Source organism: Bos indicus, chromosome 5 (genome assembly GCF_029378745.1).
Source record: "Bos indicus isolate NIAB-ARS_2022 breed Sahiwal x Tharparkar chromosome 5, NIAB-ARS_B.indTharparkar_mat_pri_1.0, whole genome shotgun sequence".
Classification (NCBI taxonomy): Eukaryota; Metazoa; Chordata; class Mammalia; order Artiodactyla; family Bovidae; genus Bos; species Bos indicus.
In genome coordinates, this window is record NC_091764.1 from 91,667,315 (window position 1) to 91,689,477 (window position 22,163).

The 22,163-nt window shown below is 36.3% G+C and overlaps 1 protein-coding gene across 6 annotated transcripts in view; it reads right to left on the reverse strand.

Annotated features, from left to right (window-relative positions):
* Positions 1–22,163, reverse strand: part of PIK3C2G (phosphatidylinositol-4-phosphate 3-kinase catalytic subunit type 2 gamma) — a 644,646-nt gene that overhangs the window by 293,446 nt on the left and 329,037 nt on the right. For all 6 annotated transcript variants that reach the window (XM_070788624.1, XM_070788625.1, XM_070788623.1 and 3 more), the window contains one exon: positions 17,960–18,148. In XM_070788624.1, the coding sequence (XP_070644725.1) occupies positions 17,960–18,148 (189 nt within the window). The remainder of the gene's footprint in view (positions 1–17,959; positions 18,149–22,163) is intronic.

Here is a 22,163-nt window from a genome sequence, read left to right on the forward strand (position 1 = left end):
TTCAGGCTGTTTAGGAACAGGAGAACAAAAAACTAGTGATATCTTTATAGAACAGTCCAAAAGGAATATTATGCATTTGTATTAATACACACAAATGTTGGAAGAATGTTTTTGCGTTTTTATAGAAAGGGATGTCTCTTTTTATTCATTACTGGTGCTTGAAGTTCAGGAAGAAATTGGAAGAGAAACTGCCAAGAAATGAACCACATGACATCCTGAGATGTGACTAAGGCCTAACGACATTAAAGCATATCCAAATATAACCTGAATCTGACTATATTAGGAAGAGCTGGCTACATTAAAAGAGATGCTGGCAGTGTTGGTGAAGTTCCTGGAAAATGGGGCTTTTTTATACATTGCTGGCAATATATAGCAACATGTATAAAAAGAATCTTTAAAATGTGCTTATTTTTGATCAAGCAATTCTACTTTGGGAATTTATTCTACAGAAATAATCAAAGATGTGTGTGAGGATATATGTATGCAAATAAAACTGGAAATAATGTAAGTATCTAAAAATAAGCAGTTAAGTTAAATGTGCTATGACTCTATGATAAAATACTGTCATTAAAATATTAAAATAATATTTAATAATATGAGAATATTATGAAACATTTGTGAATTTTTCCACATGCTTAACAAAAAAGATGGAAAGGAAGGATCAAAATATGAATACCAAATTTCTAGATGGAAATGTCATGGATGACTTTAGTTTTCTTTTTTAAAGCTTAATTTTTAAAGATTTTTAAACTTTCTATATGATAGTTTTATTGGTTACTAAAAAACAGTAATTTTAAAAGTAAGTCTCATTCAATTAATTATGAAAATACATTAATAATTGCAAATAATTGCACATTTTAAAATAAAATAAATTGAAAATAAATAAATGCAAATTTATTACTACTAGAACAAAGATCCAAATCATGTGTCCTTTTAAGAGTACACATTGTAGAGTGAAAGAACAAGCCTCATATTTTGTACTTGCTTTAGAATATTCTTTTAACTAATAGGCCCAAATAGGGATCTCTATCCCTGGAGAATTTGTGCTTAATATCTTTTCAGGGCCATGAACTCAGCCACAGATCAATGGACAAATATGTTCCACAAATCCTGGCCTTTCTTCCCTGTAATATTGTCTGAAACTATTTAAACATTCTTTGGGGATATAGCTATTGGCATTTCATGCTCAGTAACTCGCTCCTCAATGAGGTGAGGGCTACTCATATTAGTTCTCTGACTGTGGTGTGATATTTACATGCTGAAATGTCATATGTATCAGAAGAACTGCAATCTATTTTGAATTTTCCACAAGTCAGGCTATTGTAACTTCCAACGACCTGGTTTGCTTGAAAAATAAGTATAATTTTTGTTGATAATAAACTAGAGCCACTCTCTAGTGATCCTGCTAACCTTGGGATTGCTAATTTCTGTAGGCATGAACATAACACCTTGAATCTGGGGAATAAAGAAAAGTCTCAGTAGAAGGATTCATCAGGCTGATGTCAATTAGGTCCTCATTCATTTATATTTATCAGAAACTTCCTTATAATCTGGTGGCTCAGAGGGTAATGCATCTGCTTGCAATGTGGAAGACCCAGGTTTGATCCCTGGGTCGGGAAGGTCCCCTGGAGAAGGAAATGGCAACCCACTCCAGTGCCCTTGCTTGGAAAATCCCATGAATGGAGAAGCCTGGTAGGCTACAGGCCATGGGGTTGCAAAGAGTTGGACATGACTGAGCGACTTCACTTTCCTTATAATCAATCAGAAAATAGATAATTTAAAATGTAATAAATGGAGATTTATCTGTTTTAAGGTATTAAAAATATATAGGATCAGTAAAATTCATTGCTTGTTGGGGAGGAGACCAGGTAAGTGAAACAAATTTTCATTTATTATGAAATTTTTAAAAATTAGAAATAAAGAGTCCATGTGAAATAATCACTTATTTAAGGTTATACATAATTTTAAAATGTCCATTAACTTTATGCTATCTAATTTAGCTTCCCATGTATGTCTGAAGAGAAGAGCAAAAAAACCCCCAAAAACCCTACAATTATGGTCAAAAACAAAAACATTAAGACTGGCTTACTATTCAGTTTTATATGAGTTTCCTGAACAGTGATTCTATATATTCAGGGTTTAGTTGCTTCTGAATGGAGCTAACAATTGCATCTTTAGGATTTCTAAAAGGACAAGATACCATACCTAAGATAAATATAAAACTCGCCACAGTAATTGTTAAAGGATTTTACCTAAAAATAGCTTGTTGTCCAATGAGGACATTTGGACACAAAGGAAAAAATACTCCTTGCAGACTGACTGTAAAAGTTGATAAAAGGAATCTAAGAAATATGGTTAAAAACCTCAAAATGTGAAAACATTAAGTAAAATGAAAGCAAATTCAAGACAAACATTTTTCAAAGAAACTTCAGTGAGATATCAATTCTATATTTTGCCAATACTGTAGGGTAAACACAAAGTTGAAAGTCAAGCAGAAAATTAAGTTGGAATTGCAATCTTTACATGGGTAGGAAAGGAAGTGTATCAAGTATTCATGTAATTCTTTGGCTCAAGGGAGAAGCAGAAACTGACCAGTGGTTAAAGTCTGCTGTACAGTAGAAGTTCTTCAGTTTCTTTTGGAACATTTTAGATCCTTAAAAATTATAGATGATTCCAAAGAGTTTTTGTTTATGTGGGTTATGCAGGCAGGTGTTCATGTTCAGTCATGTCTGACTCTTTGCAACTGCATGGACTGTAGCCTGCCAGGTTCTTCTATCCATTGAATGTCCCAGGCAAGAATACTGGAATGGGTTGCCCTTTCCTTCTCCAGGGGATTATCCCCACTCAGGGATCGAACCTGTATCTCCTGGGTTTTGGCAGGAAGATTTTTCCCGGGGAGTCACCTGGAAAGCCTCTATCTATTAACAATTATCAATTAAAAATACAACCAAGACATTTAAGATATATTTATCAATTCATTTTAAGTGACAATAATTCATTATATGTTAACATAAACAATATGTTTCTAAAAGTATAGCTGCATTTTCACAAAGAAAATAGTGAGAAAAGTTATATCATTTAATATTTTTGTCTCTAATGTCTGGCTTAACAGAAAACAGCTGAATTCTCCTATCTGCTTTGGCATTAACTCTGTTGTAACACTGCATATCATGCAGTCTCTGGAAAACCCCACTATACACTCATGAGTAAATGAGTATGACAAAAAGAACTGATGTCTGGAAGTACTTTGGAAACAATTTTGACCTTGTGACATCGCTGTAAACATCTTGAGGACTGTAGACCTTCTATGACTGTAGACTGTAGACTTTGAAAACTTTGATGTACAATGTAGTTTTGGTCAAAGAATCAGAACCTGTGCCCTGTTTCTAAGACAGCAGCACATCAACCTATGTCTCCCATGAGTGGAAAATTGGCTTCAAAGTCATCTGCCAACATCAGACTTGGGAATTGTCATTCCTTCTCAAACATGTATAATTCCTCTCATCTCAGAGGGCTATAGGAATATCACAACGGATTCAGACAAGCTTCAATAGGACCACTGGAATTATGAAGTGAAATTTCAACAGAAAAATACATCTTTCAACTTCTTCCCATTTGGCTTGTTACTTTGTCATTTCTACTTCTTTCTTACTTTCTTTTTCTGTAGGGTCAATAGCTTACTTCAAAAACTTCTGAAGTGATGGGTGAAAGCCAAATGCAATGTAACAAATGTTGACCTTTAAAAAAAAGCAACTTGGGGTAAACTGAAAAGCAAAGAAATCTGAGATCAAATTTAAGTGTAACAGAAATGTCAGACTTCAGAAAACACAGTAAGAATTCATGCAGAATGCCATAAGGCTATTCAGCTTAAAAGCACCAATGTCAGGTTGGAATTAGAAAACCATCAGAAGTACAGAACTGTTTTTCCAACAGGTTTTGAATCTGATGACACACTCAGCATCAGCTTGGAAGGAAAATGTCAATATGAACATCTTCGCTATTTTTTTTAACACTAAAAACAATCAGACATGACAGAAGAAGTTTTTTTCTAGGAAAAGAGGTGAATAAAGCTTCTTTAAAATGATTGTCAACCTCTATCTACTGAATAATTCATGTTCTTTCAAAATTGTTCACATGATTATAGAATATTAGAATTCAACGAAACCTGGAGATTTATTCAACCTCCTGCCTGTATAAATGAAGAAACTGAAACTCAAGAGAGTTTGGGCTATTTTCCTGAAGTCATTCACTGGTTGATAACAAAACTAGATTATAAACATCCAGAATACTAGCCCAATATTTCTATCAAGGCCTTCTAATCTTTTGACTAGCTATTATCTTCTATGCTTATATAATATGCACAAGACTTATTTGGGTGTATTTTAAATTTTATTCCATTCTAAATGGGTCAGTAGAAACATATAATAGTGAGTAGTGTAATTTACTTATCTGGATTGGGGCACTGGTTCAGCCATGAACCAAAAGGAATAAGAATGAGTCCTAGGCCCAAACAGACAAAGGAACTGTTCAGATATTTCCTGATGGATAGTTATGGACTTGCACAACAATACTGGGAAATGCCTATATAGTCATGCATGTGTACTTAGTCGCTCAGTTTTGTCTGACTCTCTGCGACCATTTGGACCATAGCCTGCCAGGCTCTTCTGTTAATGGGATTTTTCAGGCAAGAATACTGGAGTGGGTTGCCATTTTCTCCTCCAAGGGATATTCCCAACCCAGGGATCAAATCCATGTCTTCTGTGTCTCCTGCACTTTAGGTGGATTCTTTACCCACTGGGTAAGCCATATAGTCATGGTATTAATGAATTACTTAAGATATCTATGATATGTTTCTCTTTCTGAGAATGGACATATAGACACCATGGAGGGAAGAGGGGTGGGATGAATTGGGAGACTGACGTATATACACTAGCATGTATAAAGTAAATAACTAATGAGAACCTACTGTATAGCACAGGGAATTATAACAAGCACTCTGTCACCACCTAAAGGAGAAGGAAATCCAAAAAAGAGGGGACGTATGTATTCATATAGCTGATTCACTTTGCTGTACAGCAGAAACTAACACAATATCATAAAGCAACTATACTCCAATAAAAAGGATTTAAAAGTTCTTAGAGTTTTATAATTCTAGTCAATAGGCATCTGACTGAAAAAAATAATAATGTGTACTTACAATTCCAAAGTATAACCAAAAAATACTCATTGATAATAAAGTTATTCATTATCTTGTGGGGAAAAAAAAAGAATAAGGGATTTTGAGTCTAAATACTAAGGGTTCTAAAAATAAATAAATATGAAGGGTTCCTTTTTTAAGACCTCTCCCTAAACAAATTTATTTGCACCCTTGACTTAATTCCCATCCTTCACTTGATGACTTCCATGTTGGGGTCTCCAGCTTAGATACCTTTCTTGAACACCTTTGGTCATCTCAAGCACACCTCAAAGCCAACATGCAAAGTCTAAACCACATAGTTCTTGTTCTTCTATTGGTTATGTGTCTCCCAGTGTGCCCCATCTTAGGGAATGTTACTTTTATCCCCTTAGTTACGAAAGATAGAGATCTGGGAATAATCCTTGGTACTCTTCTTTTTCACTACTCCTTCCCATTCAGTCCTGTCATTTTTATGTCTAAATGTTCTGGTTTTCTTCATTTCATTGCATTACCACTCACCTTCTAGGGCTTCCCTGGTGGCTCAGCAGTAAAGAATCTGCCTGTGACATGGCTTTGATCCCTAGGTGGGGAAGATCCCCTGGAGAACAGAATGGTAACCCACTTCAGTATTCTTGCCTGGAGAACCCCATGGACACAGGACCTTGGCGGGCTACAATCTATGGTTTCATAAAGAGTCAGACACAACTGAACAACGAAACAACCACCACCAACACCACCTTCTAAGGCTGACTTGCCATTCTCTGATCCTTGGACTACTTCCATAACTTATCTCATCTTCTCTCATCTACTTAACGCTTCCTTCACCAAATCCATGCTTCACTCAGAAACCAGAGTAATCTCTGAAAGATGCTGCTGCTGCTAAGTCGCTTCAGTCGTGTCCGACTCTGTGTGACCCCAGAGACGGCAGCCCACCAGGCTTCCCCATCCCTGGGATTCTCCAGGCAAGAACACTGGAGTGGGTTGCCATTTCCTTCTCCAATGCATGAAAGTGAAAAGTGAGAGGGAAGTCGCTCAGTCATGTTCGACTCTAGCAACCCCATGGACTGTAGCCCACCAGGCTCCTCTGTCCATGGGATTTTCCAGGCAAAAGTACTGGAGTGGGATGCCATTGCCTCCTCCATGAAAGATGCAAATCAATTCAAAATTTTTTGTCGCCAAGAACCATTTATGCCTTCATGTTGCTATCAGAATAAAGATGAAGTTGCTTAACATGACCCTGTTTAGAAGACCTTAACATGATCTAGTTCCATATGAAGGTATCTTTCCATCACACACTCCTCCCCTGGACTACAGGCACACTAGCTCTCTTCAGTACAGTTCAGTCACTCGGTCCTGTCCGACTCTTTGTGACCCCATGAACTGCAGGATGCCAGGCTTCCCTGTCCATCACCAACTCCCAGAATTTATTCAAACTCATGTCCATTGAGTCGGTGATGCCATCCAACCATATCATCCTCTGTTGTCCCCTTCTCCTCCCACCTTCAATCTTTCTCAGCATCAGGGTCTTTTCCAATGAATCAGTTCTTCACATCAGGTGTCCAAAGTATTGGAGTTTCAGCTTAAACATCAGTCCTTCCGATGAATATCAGGACTGATTTCCTTTAGGACAGACTGGTTGGATCTCCTTGCTGTCCAAGGGACTCGAGCGTCTTCTCCAACACCACAGTTTAAAAGCATCAGTTCTTCGGCACTCAGCTTTCCTTACAGTCCAATTCTCACATCCATACATGATAACTGGAAAAACCATAGCTTTCACTCGATGGACCTTTGTTGGCAAAGTAATGTCTCTGCTTTTTAATATACTGTCTAGCTTGGTCATAACTTTTCCTCAAAAGAGCAAGCATCTCTTAATTTCATGGCTGAAGTCACCATCTGCAGTGATTTTGGAGCCCCCCAAAAATAAAGTATCTCTTGTTTCCACTGTTTCCCCATCTATTTGCCATGAAGTGGTGGGACCGGATTTTCTGAATGTCGAGTTTTAAGCCAACTTTTCATTCTCCTCTTTCATTTCAAGAGATTCTTTAGCTTTGCTTCATTTTCTGCCATAAGAGTAGTGTCATCTGCATATCTGAGGTTATTGATATTTCTCCCAGTAATTTTGATTCCAGCTTGTGCTTCATCCAGCCTGGCATTTCTTGCGATGTACTCGGCATATAAGTTAAATAAGCAGGGTGACAATATACAGCCTTAAAGTACACCGTTCCCTATTTGGAACCAGTCTGTTGTTCCATGTCTTACTCTTACTGTTGCTTCCTGACCTGCATACAGATTTCTCAAGAGGCAGATCAGGTGGCCTGGAATTCCCATCTCTTTCAGATTTTTTTTCACAGTTTATTGTGATCAACACAGTTCAAGTCTCTGGCATAGTCAATAAAGCAGAAACAGATGTTTTTCTGGAACTCTCTTGCTTTTTTGATGATCCAATGGATGTTGGCAATTTGATCTCTGGTTCCTCTGCCTTTTCTAAATCTAGCTTGTACACCTGGAAGTTCTTGGTTCACGTTCTGTGGAAGCCTGGCTTGGAGAATTTTGAGCGTTACTTTATTAGCGTGTGCTGCTGCTGCTGCTAACTCAGTTCAGTGGTGTCCGACTCTGTGTGACCCCATAGACAGCAGCCCACCAGGCTCCTCTGTCCCTGGGATTCTCCAGGCAAGAACACTGGAGTGGGTTGCCATTTCCTTCTCCAATGCATGCATGCTTAGTTGCTTTAGTTGTGTCTGACTCTGTGCGACCATATGGACAGCAGCCCACCAAGCTCCTCTGTCCACGGGATTCTCTAGGCAAGAATACTAGAGTGGGTTACATGTGAGATGAATGTAATTGTGAAGTAGTTTAAGCATTCTTTGGCATTGCCTTTATTTGGGGTTGAAATTAAAACTGACCTTTTCCAGTCCTGTGGCCACTGCTGAGTTTTCCAAATTTGCTGGCATATGGAATGTAGCACTTTCAGAGCATCATCTTTTAGGACTCGAAATAACTCAACTGGGATTCCACCATCTCCATTAGCTTTGTTCGTAGTGATGCTTCCTAAGGCCCATTTGACTTCACAATCCAGGATTTCTGACTCTAGGTGAGTGATCATGCCATCATGATTATCTGGGTCATGAAGATCTTTTTCGTAGAGTTCTTCTGTGTATTCTTGCCATGTCTTCTTAATATATTCTGCTTCTGTTAGGTCCATACCATTTCTGTCCTTCATTGAGCCCATCTTTGCATGAAATGTTCCCTTGGTATCTCTAATTTTCTTGAAGAGACCTGTAGTCTTTCCCATTCTATTGTTTTCCTCTATTTCTTTGCATTGATTGCTGAGGAAGGCTTTCTTATCTCTCCTTGCTATTCTTTGGAACTCTGCATTCAAATGGGTATATCTTTCCTTTTCTCCTTTGCTTTTGGCTTCTCTTCTTTTCACAGCTATTTGTAAGGCCTCTTCAGACAACCATTTTGCCTTTTTACATTTCTTTTTTGGGGGGATGGTCTTGATCTCTGCCTTCTTCTTCAGGAACCCTATCAGATCTAACCCCTTGAATATATTTATCACTTCCACTGAATAATCATACGGGATTTCATTTAGGTCATACCTGAATGGTCTAGTGGATTTTCTTACTTTCTTCATTTTAAGTCTGAATTTGGCAATAAGGAGTTTATATTCTTTGCCACAGTCACCTCCCAGTCTTATTTTTGCTGACTGTATAGAGCTCCTCCAGCTTAGGCTGCAAAGAATATAATCGATCTGATTTTAGTATTGACCATTTGGTGATGTCCATGTGTAGAGTGTTCTCTTGTGTTTTTGGAAGGGGGTGTTTGCTATGACCAGTGCGTTCTTTTGGCAAAACTCTATTAGCCTTTGCCCTGCTTCATTCTGTAGTCTAAGACCAAATTTGCCTGTTACTCCAGGTATTTCTTGACTTCCTACTTTTGCATTCCAGTCCCCTATAATGAAAAGGACAACCCTTTGGGTGTTAGTTCTAAAAGGTCTTGTAGGTCTTCATAGAGCCATTCAACTTCAGCTTCTTCAGCATTTCTGTTTGGGGCATAGGTGTGGGTTACTGTGATATTGAATGGTTTACCTTGGAAATGAATAGAGATCATTCTGTTGTTTTTGAGATTGCATCCAAGTACTGCATTTCAGACTGTTTTGTTGATTATGATGGCTACTCCATTTCTTCTAAGGAATTCTTGCTCACAGTAGGCTCTCTTCTCACTTCCTAAATGCAGTTTCTGCATTTCCTAGCTCCCGTCTTCCCATGGAACTCTTCTCTTATCTTCCCTTTCACCAGTTCATTTTCACTCATCTTAGATATGCAATCAAACATAAAACTTCCTCAGGGAAGACTTTTCCCACTCTGGAGAAAGATTTGGGTCCTTCATTTTATGTTATCATGGAACCATGTACTTCTCTCAGAGCTGTTATGACACCTGTTATTTTACATTTATAATTTGGTAAGGGCCTATTTCTCCCCACTTCCAGTGGACTACAACTCCATAAAGGCAGGACTATGTTTCTTTTTGCTTAACATGCTAGCTTCAGAGCCTAAAGAAGTGTCTAACATGAACAGGCCATCAGTAAGTATCTACTGAGTGAATGAATAAACAAACTGGATATCAATTTCTTTATTTATAAAGTGGAAATCCATAAAGTGGGGGAAACTGCACATGATGGTAACAATATTATAGAGACTGTTTTGTAGGTCAATCATATAATATTTTGAAAGTGCTTAATAAGTAATCTATAAGTCACTATTCAATTTTCAAATATAAATTTGCTCTTTTACCATATACGTTTTGACAAGTGAATTTAAGCTTAGTGAATCTTACTAGAAACGAAATTGTTCCCGTGACTTTATGATATTTACAATTTAGCATTGAAAAAAATCTGTAAACTGTAAACACTCTTAAAAACATAGATACCAGGAAGAAGATGATGTTGACAAGACTGACTGGTAGCATTTATTGAAAGTTCTCATAAGTACTTTATCCTGTAAGGTACAATGCATGATACTTATTACTCCCATTGGCAGGAGGTGGGAGGGGTTTCAGGATGGAGAACACATGTACACCCATGGCAGATTCATGTCAATGTATGGCAAAACCAATACAATATTGTAAAGTAAATAAATAAAACTAAAATAAAAGAAAAAAAATAAAAACTTGAACGAAGTGTTTCATTAATAAGTGACAGAGACAGAAATGTCTGATTTCAAAGCTTGTATTGTCAACTGTGAAATTTGGAAGCAACTCCATAAACTCTTCAAAAATGCACAAAGGTAAGATTCATGTCTTTGGTTTATACAATTCTAAGTTCTTCATTCTCAGTATATCACTTTGACTCTGTCTTCATGTGAGACACCATGGACTGCAGGACGCCAGGCCTCCCTGTCCTTCACCATTTCCCGGAGTTTGCCCAAGTTCATGTCCACTGGATCAGTGATGCCATCCAACCATCTCATCCTCCATTGCCCTCTTCCCCTTCTGTCTTCAATCTTTCCCAGCATTAGGGTCTTTTCCAAGGAGTTGGCTCTTTTCATCATGTGGCTAAAGCATTGGAGCTTCAGCTTCAGCATCAGTCCTTCCAATGAGTATTCATGGTTTACTTCCTTTAGGATTGACTGGTTTTATTTCTTTACTGTCCAAGGTACTCTCAAGAGTCTTCTCCAGCACCACAGTTTGAAAGCATTAAGTTTTCAGTGTTCTGCCTTCTTTATAGTCCAACTCTCACATCCACACATGACTACTGGAAAGGCCAAAGCTTTGACTATATGGACCTTTGTCAGCAAAATGATGTCTTTGCTTTTTAATACACTGTCTAGATTTGTCATAGCTTTCCTTTCAAGAAACAATCGTCTTCTGCTTTTATGGTTGCAGTCACCATCTGCAGTGATTTTAGAGCCCAAGAAGAGAAAATCTGTCACTGCTTCCACCTTTTCCCCTTCTATTTGCCATGAAGTGATGAGACTGGATGCCATGATCATAATTTTTTTTAATACTGAGTTTTAAGCCGGCCTTTTCACTCTCCTCTTTCACCTTCATCAAGAATCTTTTTAGTTAGTCTTTGCTTTCAGCCATTAGAGTGGTATCATCTGCATATCGTTGTTGATATTTCTCCCTACAATCGATTCCTGCTTGTAACTCATCTAGTCCAGCATTTCGCATAATGTGCTCTGCATATAAGTTAAATAAACAGGGTAGCAATATACAGCCTTGTTGTACTCCTTTCTCCGTATCCATAGTTACCTATAATTCTATTCATATATTCCCTTCCCTCCCAACTGAGAGGAACAAGTTACTCTCTTTCCTTGATAACAGCTCTATTTTCATTTTTGGTCCAGTCTGTTGGGTGTTGGGGTCATCTCATTTTGTCTCTTCACCCATCCCTGTTTTCTGAGCTTCCTTCCCTTCATGCATCTTTCATCTCAGTTTGTAAACATGCTTGGAGCTTTTTTATTTAAACAAACATAAGAAGTCCAAACATTAAAATCTTTCTCTTACCTCCTCCAACTTTAGTGATCTTCTCACCTTTACGATCAATCTTATTCCAAGAGGCACAAATTAGTTTTCTCCATTTCCTCTTTGAGGCCTTGAAGATGGCATCCAACTTCAACACCCAAATTTGCTCTTTCATCCAAAACTCTTGTCTTGGTTAATGATGTAATTATCTATCATTTACCTAATCAGAAAGTTCAAAGTCTTCCTTATTTCCTCTCTTGTTCACTTTCCTCTGAAATGTTTCTCCAGTCTGCTCTGTAAATTTCTACTGATGCTTAGAGCAGGCCCAGACCACTTTTCAAGTAGACTATTTCTATACCTACATCTAATATCCTTGCTGTTATTCTTTTTTACAGTCCACACTTTGCATTAATGCACAGAATTATCCTTGTACAAAATAAATCAGACTGCTTGAGTCCCATTTTTAAGATTCCATGGGCTGCCATAAAGTTAGTTATGAATAATTGCCTGACTTATAGAGCTCCAAATGATCTAAACTGAACCAGCCTTTTCAACTTTGTCTCCTAGTACCATTCCTTTATAATATTATAGTAAATCTCTCATTATTCTCTGAACTTCCATAACTTTGACCATCTAGTCTTTCTTTCTGGAATTCCATTTCCTCTCTACTCCACTCAGGAAATGCCTATGAATTTTTCAAGTCAGAATTCAATTCCTTTCCAAACCTTTTCTTACATTCTCTGAGAGAATCTGCCTCTCTCTTTCTTGGAGGCATACAGCACTCAACACTATGATTATAGTCTGGAGAACATTGTATGGTGATCTTCAGTTTGAGTCTTTCCCTCTGAAGTGTATGTTCTTTAAACACAGTTGCTGTGTCCTATTCTGCTTCTTTGATTCATTGTGTGCCAGTTTCCATATATACATATTTTTGCTCAAAAAATAAATGGAAAGAATACATCATCATCTATTAGTTGATTGTTTAGTCAAATGTGGAAGTTATAGCTGTCTACCTTTTCCATATTCTCTTTGGCCTGCTTACAATGGTAGTTAAGAATGACTTTAGTACATTAATCTCTACAATAAAGAATACAGCGGTTTGATGCAAACATTTTTGTGGGACATTTTTCCAGGGAAACTGATTTTCAAAGCTAAGGCACTGCCTATTAAGTATTGCTCTTGTTTCTGCAAGACAATAATTTCACTTCATGTAGGATAGGAAGTTCTAGTACCTTGTCAAATTTTTATTTAAGCTTCTGATGTAATCCTCTGATGCTAATTCAGAGTTGCTATTTTTAAATGAATGCTTTCTTTGAACTGCCTTCTAATTCCTTGGGTAATTTCTGCTTATTATTAGTAGTTGAATAGTTGTGTCTGTGCACCAGGGTTCAAGAAAATAGCAACCATCTGCCAAGAACTACAGACCTTAGCCCTTGGTCTCTGGTATTCTGACAGCACCGCCTTCTCTAATGGAAGTATCAGTACCCGCTGAACACACTGTTAACGCTCAGCTGTGGAAATATTAACACCCTATGGCCCACAAGAGCTAAATCAAATATCAACATGTTTCTTGCTAAAAAGAAGCCAGCAGGAGGTGGTGAATCTTCAAACAGGATTAAGTAATCAGCAATATTAAAAATTATCTGAGCTAGAAATGGAGCACGTCAGTTCTCAGGAGGTTAAGCCACTGGAAAAAAATAGATTATTCAATGGAGACAAAATATAGACCTCTGAAGAACTCACTCTGACAACTTACTTGTTAGCACATACTGTTTGTTCTCAGAGAAGTCAGCTTTTGAATTTAGAGAAGTTGAAAGGTTCATTTCTTGAAACAGCCTGTCCTCAAGTTTTTTAACAGTTCTGTTAAACTGAGAGTGGGAGTTGGAGGATGAGTACAGTGGAAACACTCCAACCTTTTCAGTGACCTTTATTGATGCATGATAAGGAACTGTTCAATGTGCAAATAAATCAAGTTTCTACTAAGTTCCTTGATTGATGCTTTCTAAACCCCACTCTATTCTGAAACCAGTCCTCATAACATTTAAAACTCTGATTATTCAGAAAAAAAGAAATTACACAGTGAAGTGGAAACATCCAAGGGAAAGTACTGCTGTTTACTATAATCAAACTACTGTAGGATAGTTTTATTTACATATTTAGTACATAAACAAACAGCATGTATTTATGTAGGAATGGTGTGAATTATAGGGTGAGGATGGCAAGCTCCAAATCTCTGGATTTAACTCTAGCTCCTTAACTTACAAGTGCCATTTGGGCAATTTAACCCTTGTAAGCCTCAGTTCCCTCAAAGGTAAAACTGGGATAATAATAGTATTTGTTTTATAGGGTTATTATAGATAATAAAGTGAGTACTAAGGGAGCACTAAATGAAAATCTAAACTTTATACTTAAAATATTAAGAGAATCAAATAGATGTTCAACATCTCTTCAGGTAGAGAAGCTTAGTTATCAGCAATCAAAGAATATAGAAATCCATCTAGTGAATCCTCTTTATCTATAAGCAAGAAAACTAAGCAGGCTTCATGCTGACAAAGATTTTTGTAAAAAGTATTCCATGAACTTTACAAGAAAATATTAGTTAATACATTTAAACGTCTTTAAAATAGACCAAAGTACATCTTAATGGAACAATAAGCTATCCAAAAAAAAAAAAAAAAAAAAAAGCCATAGTTAATGCTTTAGAAACTTAAAAAAGTTATCCCATAAAAAACTAGGCTTTAGTGAAATAGAGAGTCATATTAATAGTTTTGCCTTTACAATCATTCTTTAAGTATTTTTAGCAGTTTTATGGAGATGTAACAAATACCATACAATTCACTCAGTGTACAATTTAATGGCTTTTAGCTTCCTCCTAGAGTTACTGAATCATAACCACAAAAGAAACCTCATAACAACTGGTTCTCATTCTCTACATTGCCCCAAACTCCTCTGGCCCTAGGTGATCACTGATCTACTTTCCATCTCCATTCATTTGCCTATATCTGGGCATCATAAAACATGTGGTCTTTTGTGACTAGCTTTGTTTGCTTAACGTGTTTTCAAGGTTCATTCATGTTGTAACATACATTAATATTCACTTATTATCATTGAATACTCTAACATTGCATGGACAGACCACTTTTTATCTATCCATTCATTATTTGATGGTCATTTGAGTTGTTTTTACTTTTTGGCTATTGTAAATAATGCTGGTCTGAACATCCATGGAGAAATTTTTGAGGGAACCTATTTTTCATTTTTTTTTAATTTTTTTATTTTTTAACTTTACAATATTGTATTGATTTTGCCGTATATCAACATGAATCTGCCACAGGTATACATGTGTTCCCCATCCTGAACCCTCCTCCCTCCTCCCTCCCCGTACCATCCCTCTGGGTCGTCCCAATGCACCAGCCCCAAGCATCCAGTATCGTGCATCAAACCTGGACTGGCGACTCATTTCATATATGATATTATATATGTTTCAATGCCATTCTCCCAAATCATCCCACCCTCTCCCTCTCCCACAGGGTCCAAAAGACTGTTCTCTACATCAGTGTCTCTTTTGCTGTCTCGTATACAGGGTTATTGTTATCATCTTTCTAAATTCCGTATATATGCATTAGTATACTGTATTGGTGTTTTTCTTTCTGGCTTACTTCACTCTGTATAATAGGCTCCAGTTTCATCCACCTCATTAGAACTGATTCAAATGTATTCTTCTTAATGGCTGAGTAACTCTCCAGTAAATGCTGGAGAGGGTGTGGAGAAAAGGGAACCCTCTTACACTGTTGGTGGGAATGCAAACTAGTACAGCCACTATGGAGAACAGTGTGGAGATTCCTTAAAAAACTGGAAATAGAACTGCCTATTTTTCATTTATCTTGAGTATTTACCTAAGAGTGGAATTGTTGGGTCATATGTTAACTTGATGTTTAGTATTTAAGAAACTGACTAACTGGTTTCCAAACTGGCTGCCCTGTTTTACATTCCCATGGGCAGTATATGAGATTTCCAATTTCTTCACATCCTTGCCAAAGGTAATTGTTTTTCTGATTATAGCCATCCTAGTTAGTGTCAAGTGATATCTTAATGTGGTTTTCATTTATATTTCCCTAGTGATTAATGATGCTGAGCATCTTTCCACATGCTTATTGGACATTTCTATATTTTCTTTGAGGAAATGTTAGACCCTCTGACCATTTTTTTTTAAATTAGGTTATTTATTTTCTGGTTATTGAGTTATGAGTATATATTCTGAATTAAATTCCTTTATTAAGATATAGGATTTGCTAATATCTTCTCTTATTCTGTGAATTGTTACCTTCACACTTTTTTTTAACCTTTATATTTTGAAACAATTTTCTCTGAGCTAATCAGTTCAGGAATGACAAAACAACAACTGCTACTTTTCTAAGTCTTACTTGAGCTAAAAAACAATTAGAATTAAAAAAACTTTTTTTAGATGTTGGCTACTCTTATCTAAATCAGAAAAAGAGGTTAAGAGTAAGGTGAAAATGGGAACTCATTTCTTCCAGAAATTTCTTGAAATATAAGTATGAACTGTAAGTAATTCCAATGAAAGAAAGTGAAGTCGCTCAGTTGTGTCCAACTCTTTGGGACCCCATGGACTGTAGCCTACCAGGCTCCTCTGTCCATGGGATTTTCCAGGCAAGAGTACTGGAGTGGGTTGCCATTTCCTTCTCCAGAGTATCTTCCCGACCCAGGGATCAAACCCAGGTCTCCCACATTGTAAGCAAGACGCTTTACCATCTAAGCCACCAGGGAAGTCAATTCCAATGAAACCAATTGTTAATTGATTTTCTTATGTAATTATTTCATTAATTAATTCAACTGTATAAGGCAATGTAAGAAACAAAGATAATTGATGATTCCTTCAAATAATATAGTTTAAATATTATTTTAAAATAAGGTATAAATAGTGATCATGAATTTTTGAGAATGATTGATTCAATATTGAGTAATTACTATGTCTCAGGTATTATTAAGCTTGTGGGAAACAGAAACACTATGATGAACTATCTGGGTTTAACTAGCTCTCATTCTAATGTGGGTAAATCACATGTTTCACATGTTGTGTGTAAAACATTGCAGTATAATGTAATTCATAAAGAAACAAAGCACTGCAGTAGGGAAATGTGGGCAGTGTTACTTAGTGAGGTCAAAGAAGGTCCATGTAGAAGAAGCCTTATAAAAAGGGGGAGAGCTGCAAGCTCAACTAAAAGACAAACTCTATCTATGTATCTATCTATGTTCTATCATTTATCAAGGAAGGTTGGTATATGGGTGCACAGTCATCAATGAAAGACATCAGAAAACAGAAATATTCAATGTACAAGGCACAAAAAAACAGAATTTTAAGATAATTTGTAAATTTTGAACTTGGAAGATTGAGAGGAAGCTTCTAGTAACTCCTACGAATAATAGGAAAAAATTTCTTTCTCCTCCTTTCACATCCTAGAAGTTTTATAAAAGCCATGAATTTTAAAATAAACCAAAATAAATTGTTTGAAAAGCCCTTTGTGGCACTTTCTTTCCCTCCTTTCTCCATCAGGATCTTGAGAGAGAATTCAGAACAGAACTGAGTGTCACAATTCTTCTCTGACTCTAGAGATTGCAGACTTTCTTCATGGCATCAGTGCTGATGCCATGAAGACAGACTTAAAATATCTCTTCTTGGCTTTGAATGTGAAGCAGAAGCCAAGTAAGAGCTGCTTCCCCAAGCCAGAACCAGACATCACACTTGTTCCCACATGCTTCCTCTTAACTAGACGATGACATCATTATCCACCGGATTCTCAACCACCATGCATTTTATTCTAGGGAAAATACAGAGAGTACACAAGGGATAGGTGTTTTTTTTTTCATTTTGTTATCATTATCATTGTCTTACTAACTGGACACCTACTATAAACAGGGTATTTTGCCTGGCTTTGAATATTTCAATAGTAAAAGATACTGTTTCAATTTTTAAGGACTCTTTTGTTTTGAGAGAGGGACAAGTAGAGAAGTTTATTTTTCCCTATTCAATATTTTTTGGTTGTTATTTCTCTAAGAGCAACTAGACTCCCCATTTAAGAAACTCTGGCCATTAATTTTATTTCAAGTTTAGTTTAGAAGACACAATTATAGTTTAGATTTGTTTCAAATTTATATTCACAGCTTACATTTATCTAAATTTAATATCCACAGCTACTGAAATTGGAAATAAACAGAATTGGTATTGAATAGAGACTTACAGTTTTTCTCTTCAAAATTTTCATGTTAGTAATATCATGCCTGTAATGCAATTCTTACCTTGAAGTCAAAAGTCCAAGTGCCTCCAAAGGGTGAGAGAATTTCCATCTTCTTAAAATGGTATGCATTTCTGAAACAGTTCTTTCATCCCATCCAGGGGCACTTCCCAAGACCAAAGGAAGGGAGCAGTTTTCATTGTTGCAGTAGAAGCGATAAAACCATAAGTATCTTCTCTTTTCCTCAGAGAGGCTGCAAAACCAGATTGGAAGTGATAATTTACTGGAGTTCATGACACTAACACATGTTTGTTATGAACAGTCAGTGCAAAATATTAGGTCTAGTTCTTTGATTTTTAGTTTCTTTTGGAAAATAAGTCCTTTATCTTCTTGGGACAGTTTGATAGGTTATTTTATCAGATTATTTCCCACTAACTTTAATCTTTTATAGAAAAATTAAATAAAATGTATTTCAGTTCAGATAATTCACATGTATTTTTCCTTGCTCTTATCTTTGCCACTTTTTAAAAAATGTCATTCTGGTTAGCAAAGTTTCTGTCTCCTTTAAGGCAGACCAAGTTTATCAATTCTGCCACATGTACTACTTAGAACAAAGATTCTCAACCATTTACTTTCTTACTGTATTTGGAAATTAACTTAGACCCAAGTGGGCCTGTGGAGAAATGGCACATTTTAAAGATGATATTCCTTCATTTCGAAGCAAGTTTCATCAGAGGTCAGAAAACTTTTTGCTCTAAACTTCAGAAACAAAGATCTCATTTCATCCCTGGATTCTGGCTTTAAATTCTTAGAGTTTGCTGGAAGTTTGGAGTTAAAATGCCAGTGAATAGGACTTTCTCACATGCACAAGTGTGCCCCTCAGAAGATCTAGATCTGGGACAAGGGCCATTGATTCACTGACAGTTTACCATGTTTTGCCTACACTCCAAGAAAGGCATTCAAGACCACAGTTGAACTGAAGGACAGCATTTCTCACATGACAATGACAGCTTTTCAACACTGTCTCCTCCAAACTGACACTCTGTCGCTCAGCTTTCATTAACTAAAACTCCCAAGAAGGGATAGCAAGAATTATTAACAGATTTTAAATATCATTATATCTCTACAATATCTTCTGAAATCCTCTCCCTCTGCAAAATGAAAGAAACGAATTACAGAGGATGGTTTTTGAGGTACATTTGGGCTCTTTTTCTCTTTTGTCACTACCTTCTTCACCAGAAACCCCCCAGAAGAAAAATATTCCATAATAAAATTATTATTTTTTTTTGAGTTTTTTTTTTCTAATTTTATTTTATTTTTAAACTTTACATAATTGTATTAGTTTTGCCAAATATCAAAATGAATCCGCCACAGGTATACATGTGTTACTATGCTACTAAAACTAATTATTTTGTTTTAACTGAATTCATTTTTCAATATTGAATAATGCCTTTTTCTCTTTTATTGAAGCATAATTTACATAAAAGAGAATGCATGGATTCAGTTAATTAAATTTTGACAAATGCACATATCAAGCATAATAAAATCTGCACTCTTTTCAAGATATAAAAGTTTCTTATGCTACCAGAGGCTAGCAGTAGTACGACTTCTTTCACTTTAGACAGATAATATCTACTTTCAAACTTCATATAAACAGAATCATGAATATTTTTTATTTATAGCTTCTTTCACTAAGTATATTTTTTTGAAATTATCCATACTGTTGAGTATATCAGTAGATTATTTCTTTCAGTTAATGAGTATTACTCCTTTATATGAACATACCACAATTTGCTTATCCTTTCTCCTATCTGATGGATACTGGGAGTGTTTCCTGTTTTGGAATGTTATGAATAAAGCTTTTGTGAACATTTGTGTGCATGTATTTGTACAGGTGTATTTGCATTTCTCCTACGAAGTACCATGGAGGGAAATGACTTGGTTGTATGTCATGTGTTTACTTTTTGAAGAAACTGCTTTCCGAAGCGGTTGTTGCATTTTACATTATCAGGTGTAGGGTATGACAGAACCAATTGTATAGCATTCTTGCCATTCTTTAATTTTGCCCATTAAAAAATATTATCCATGTCACTGCAGTTTAATTAAAAGCATACTGATCATTTGAAAAAAAATTACACTTTCTACCAGATTATAATTGTATTTTCATCACTAATTTTGGAACAACTAGAACTGTCATCTTAACAATAATGGTTATTCTAATCAATGGCGGGATATGTCCTTCCATTTACTGAGGTTTTCTTTAAGTTCTCTTAGCAAAGTTTTGCATTTTTAAGTATGTGTGTGTTAGTCACTCAGTCATGTCTCATTCTTTGCAACCCCATGGACTCTAGCCCTTCAGGCTCCTCTGTCCATGGAATTCTCCAGGCAAGAATACTGAAGTGGGTTGTATTCCCTTCTGCAGGGGATAGAGATATTGATATTGTAAATATCAACATTGTTCGAATTTAGAAAAATGAAATTTATTTTCCCCTTTTTACTGGAATATAGTTGCATTTTGTACATTAATTGCAAATGCTATGATCTTACATAATTACCCGTCTGAAAATAGAGCCAGTTTTATTTCTTTATGACTTTTACACATTTAAAACTTTTTTTTTTCCTGCGATAGTACACTGGTTAGGACTGACAGTACAACACTGAAGAGGAATATTTAGGCAAGCATCTTTGTTCCCAACCTTAGGGGGAAAACATTTATTCGTGCATCATTTAATATAATGCTAACTCTAGCCTTTCCTATAGATCCAGATTCAACTCCGGAGTTGAAGGTTGAGGAAGTTCCACTCTATTTCCAGTTTTGAGACTTTTTATCATGAATTGGTGCTGAATCTTGTCAAAATTTTTCCCCCAAATATATCAAGATGGTATGATTTTCCTTATATATCTTTTTCAGTTCTTTTAATTTTAATCTAGCTGAATTCTTGCATTTAAAATATGCACCTGTAAACAACATAAAGTTGGATATTACTTTTGCAATGTAGGCTAACAATTTCTTCCTTTTAATTGGGGTTTTTATTTATATTTAATGGAATATTGATGTGATTCAGTTTAAATCAACCATGTTGCTATTAATTACTTTTGTCCAAATTATTTCTTTTATTTCTTATTTCTTTTGGATTAAAAAAAATTAATTTCTGTTATCTTTTTTACTTTTAAATGTACTCTTAAAATCTGGGGGTTATGGTTTCTTTCAAGATTATAATATTCTTCTTCAGCACATCATGGGCGTGTATGAGTGCTCAGCTGCTAAGTGGTGTCCAGCTCTTTGTGACCCTGTAGACTGTCAGTCAGTCAGTTCAGTTGCTCAGTCATGTCCGACTCTTTGCGACCCCATGAATCAGCACACCAGGCCTCCCTGTCCATCACCAACTCCCGGAGTTCACTCAAACTCATGTCCATTGAGTCAGTGATGCCATCCAGCCATCTCCTCCTCTGTCGTCCCCTTCTCCTCCTTCCCCCAATCCCTCCCAGCATCAGGGTCTTTTCCAATGAGTCAACTCTGCATCAGGTGGCCAAAGTATTGGAGTTTCAGCTTCAGCATCAGTCCTTCCAATGAACACCCAGGACTGATCTCATTTAGGATGGACTGGTTGGATCTCCTTGCAGTCCAAGGGACTCTCAAGAGTCTTTTCCAACACCACAAAGCATCAATTCTTCGGTGCTCAGCTTTCTTCATAGTCCAACTCTCACATCCATACATGACCACTGGAAAAACCATAGCCTTGACTAGATGGACCTTTATTGGCAAAGTAATATCTCTATTTTTCAATATACTATCTAGGTTGGTCATAACTTTCTTTCCAAGGAATAAGTGTCTTTTAATTTCATGGCTGAAATCACCATCTGCAGTGATTTTGGACTACAGTCTTTTCATTTATTCTATCTTTGGGATTTCCCAAGCCAGAATACTGGAGTGCATTGCCATTTGCTCCTCCAAGGGATCTTCCTGACCCAGGGATTGAATCCATGTCTCCTGCATTGGCAGGCAGATTCTTTACCACTGAGCCAGCCAACCACAGTTATTACACTGCTTTATGCATAAGAGCCTTAGAATACTATGCTTTTATTTTTCTATTTCTCATTCTTATTTTTTTTATTTTTTCTCATTTTATTTTTATTTTGTACATTATGATTATGTTTAGTTAAATATTTTTAAAAATAAATTAATAAACATGAAAAATGTATATCTTTATTATCTAGCTATTTCCCTTCATGGTACTTTTCATTTACTCCTGTAGATTTGAATGTCC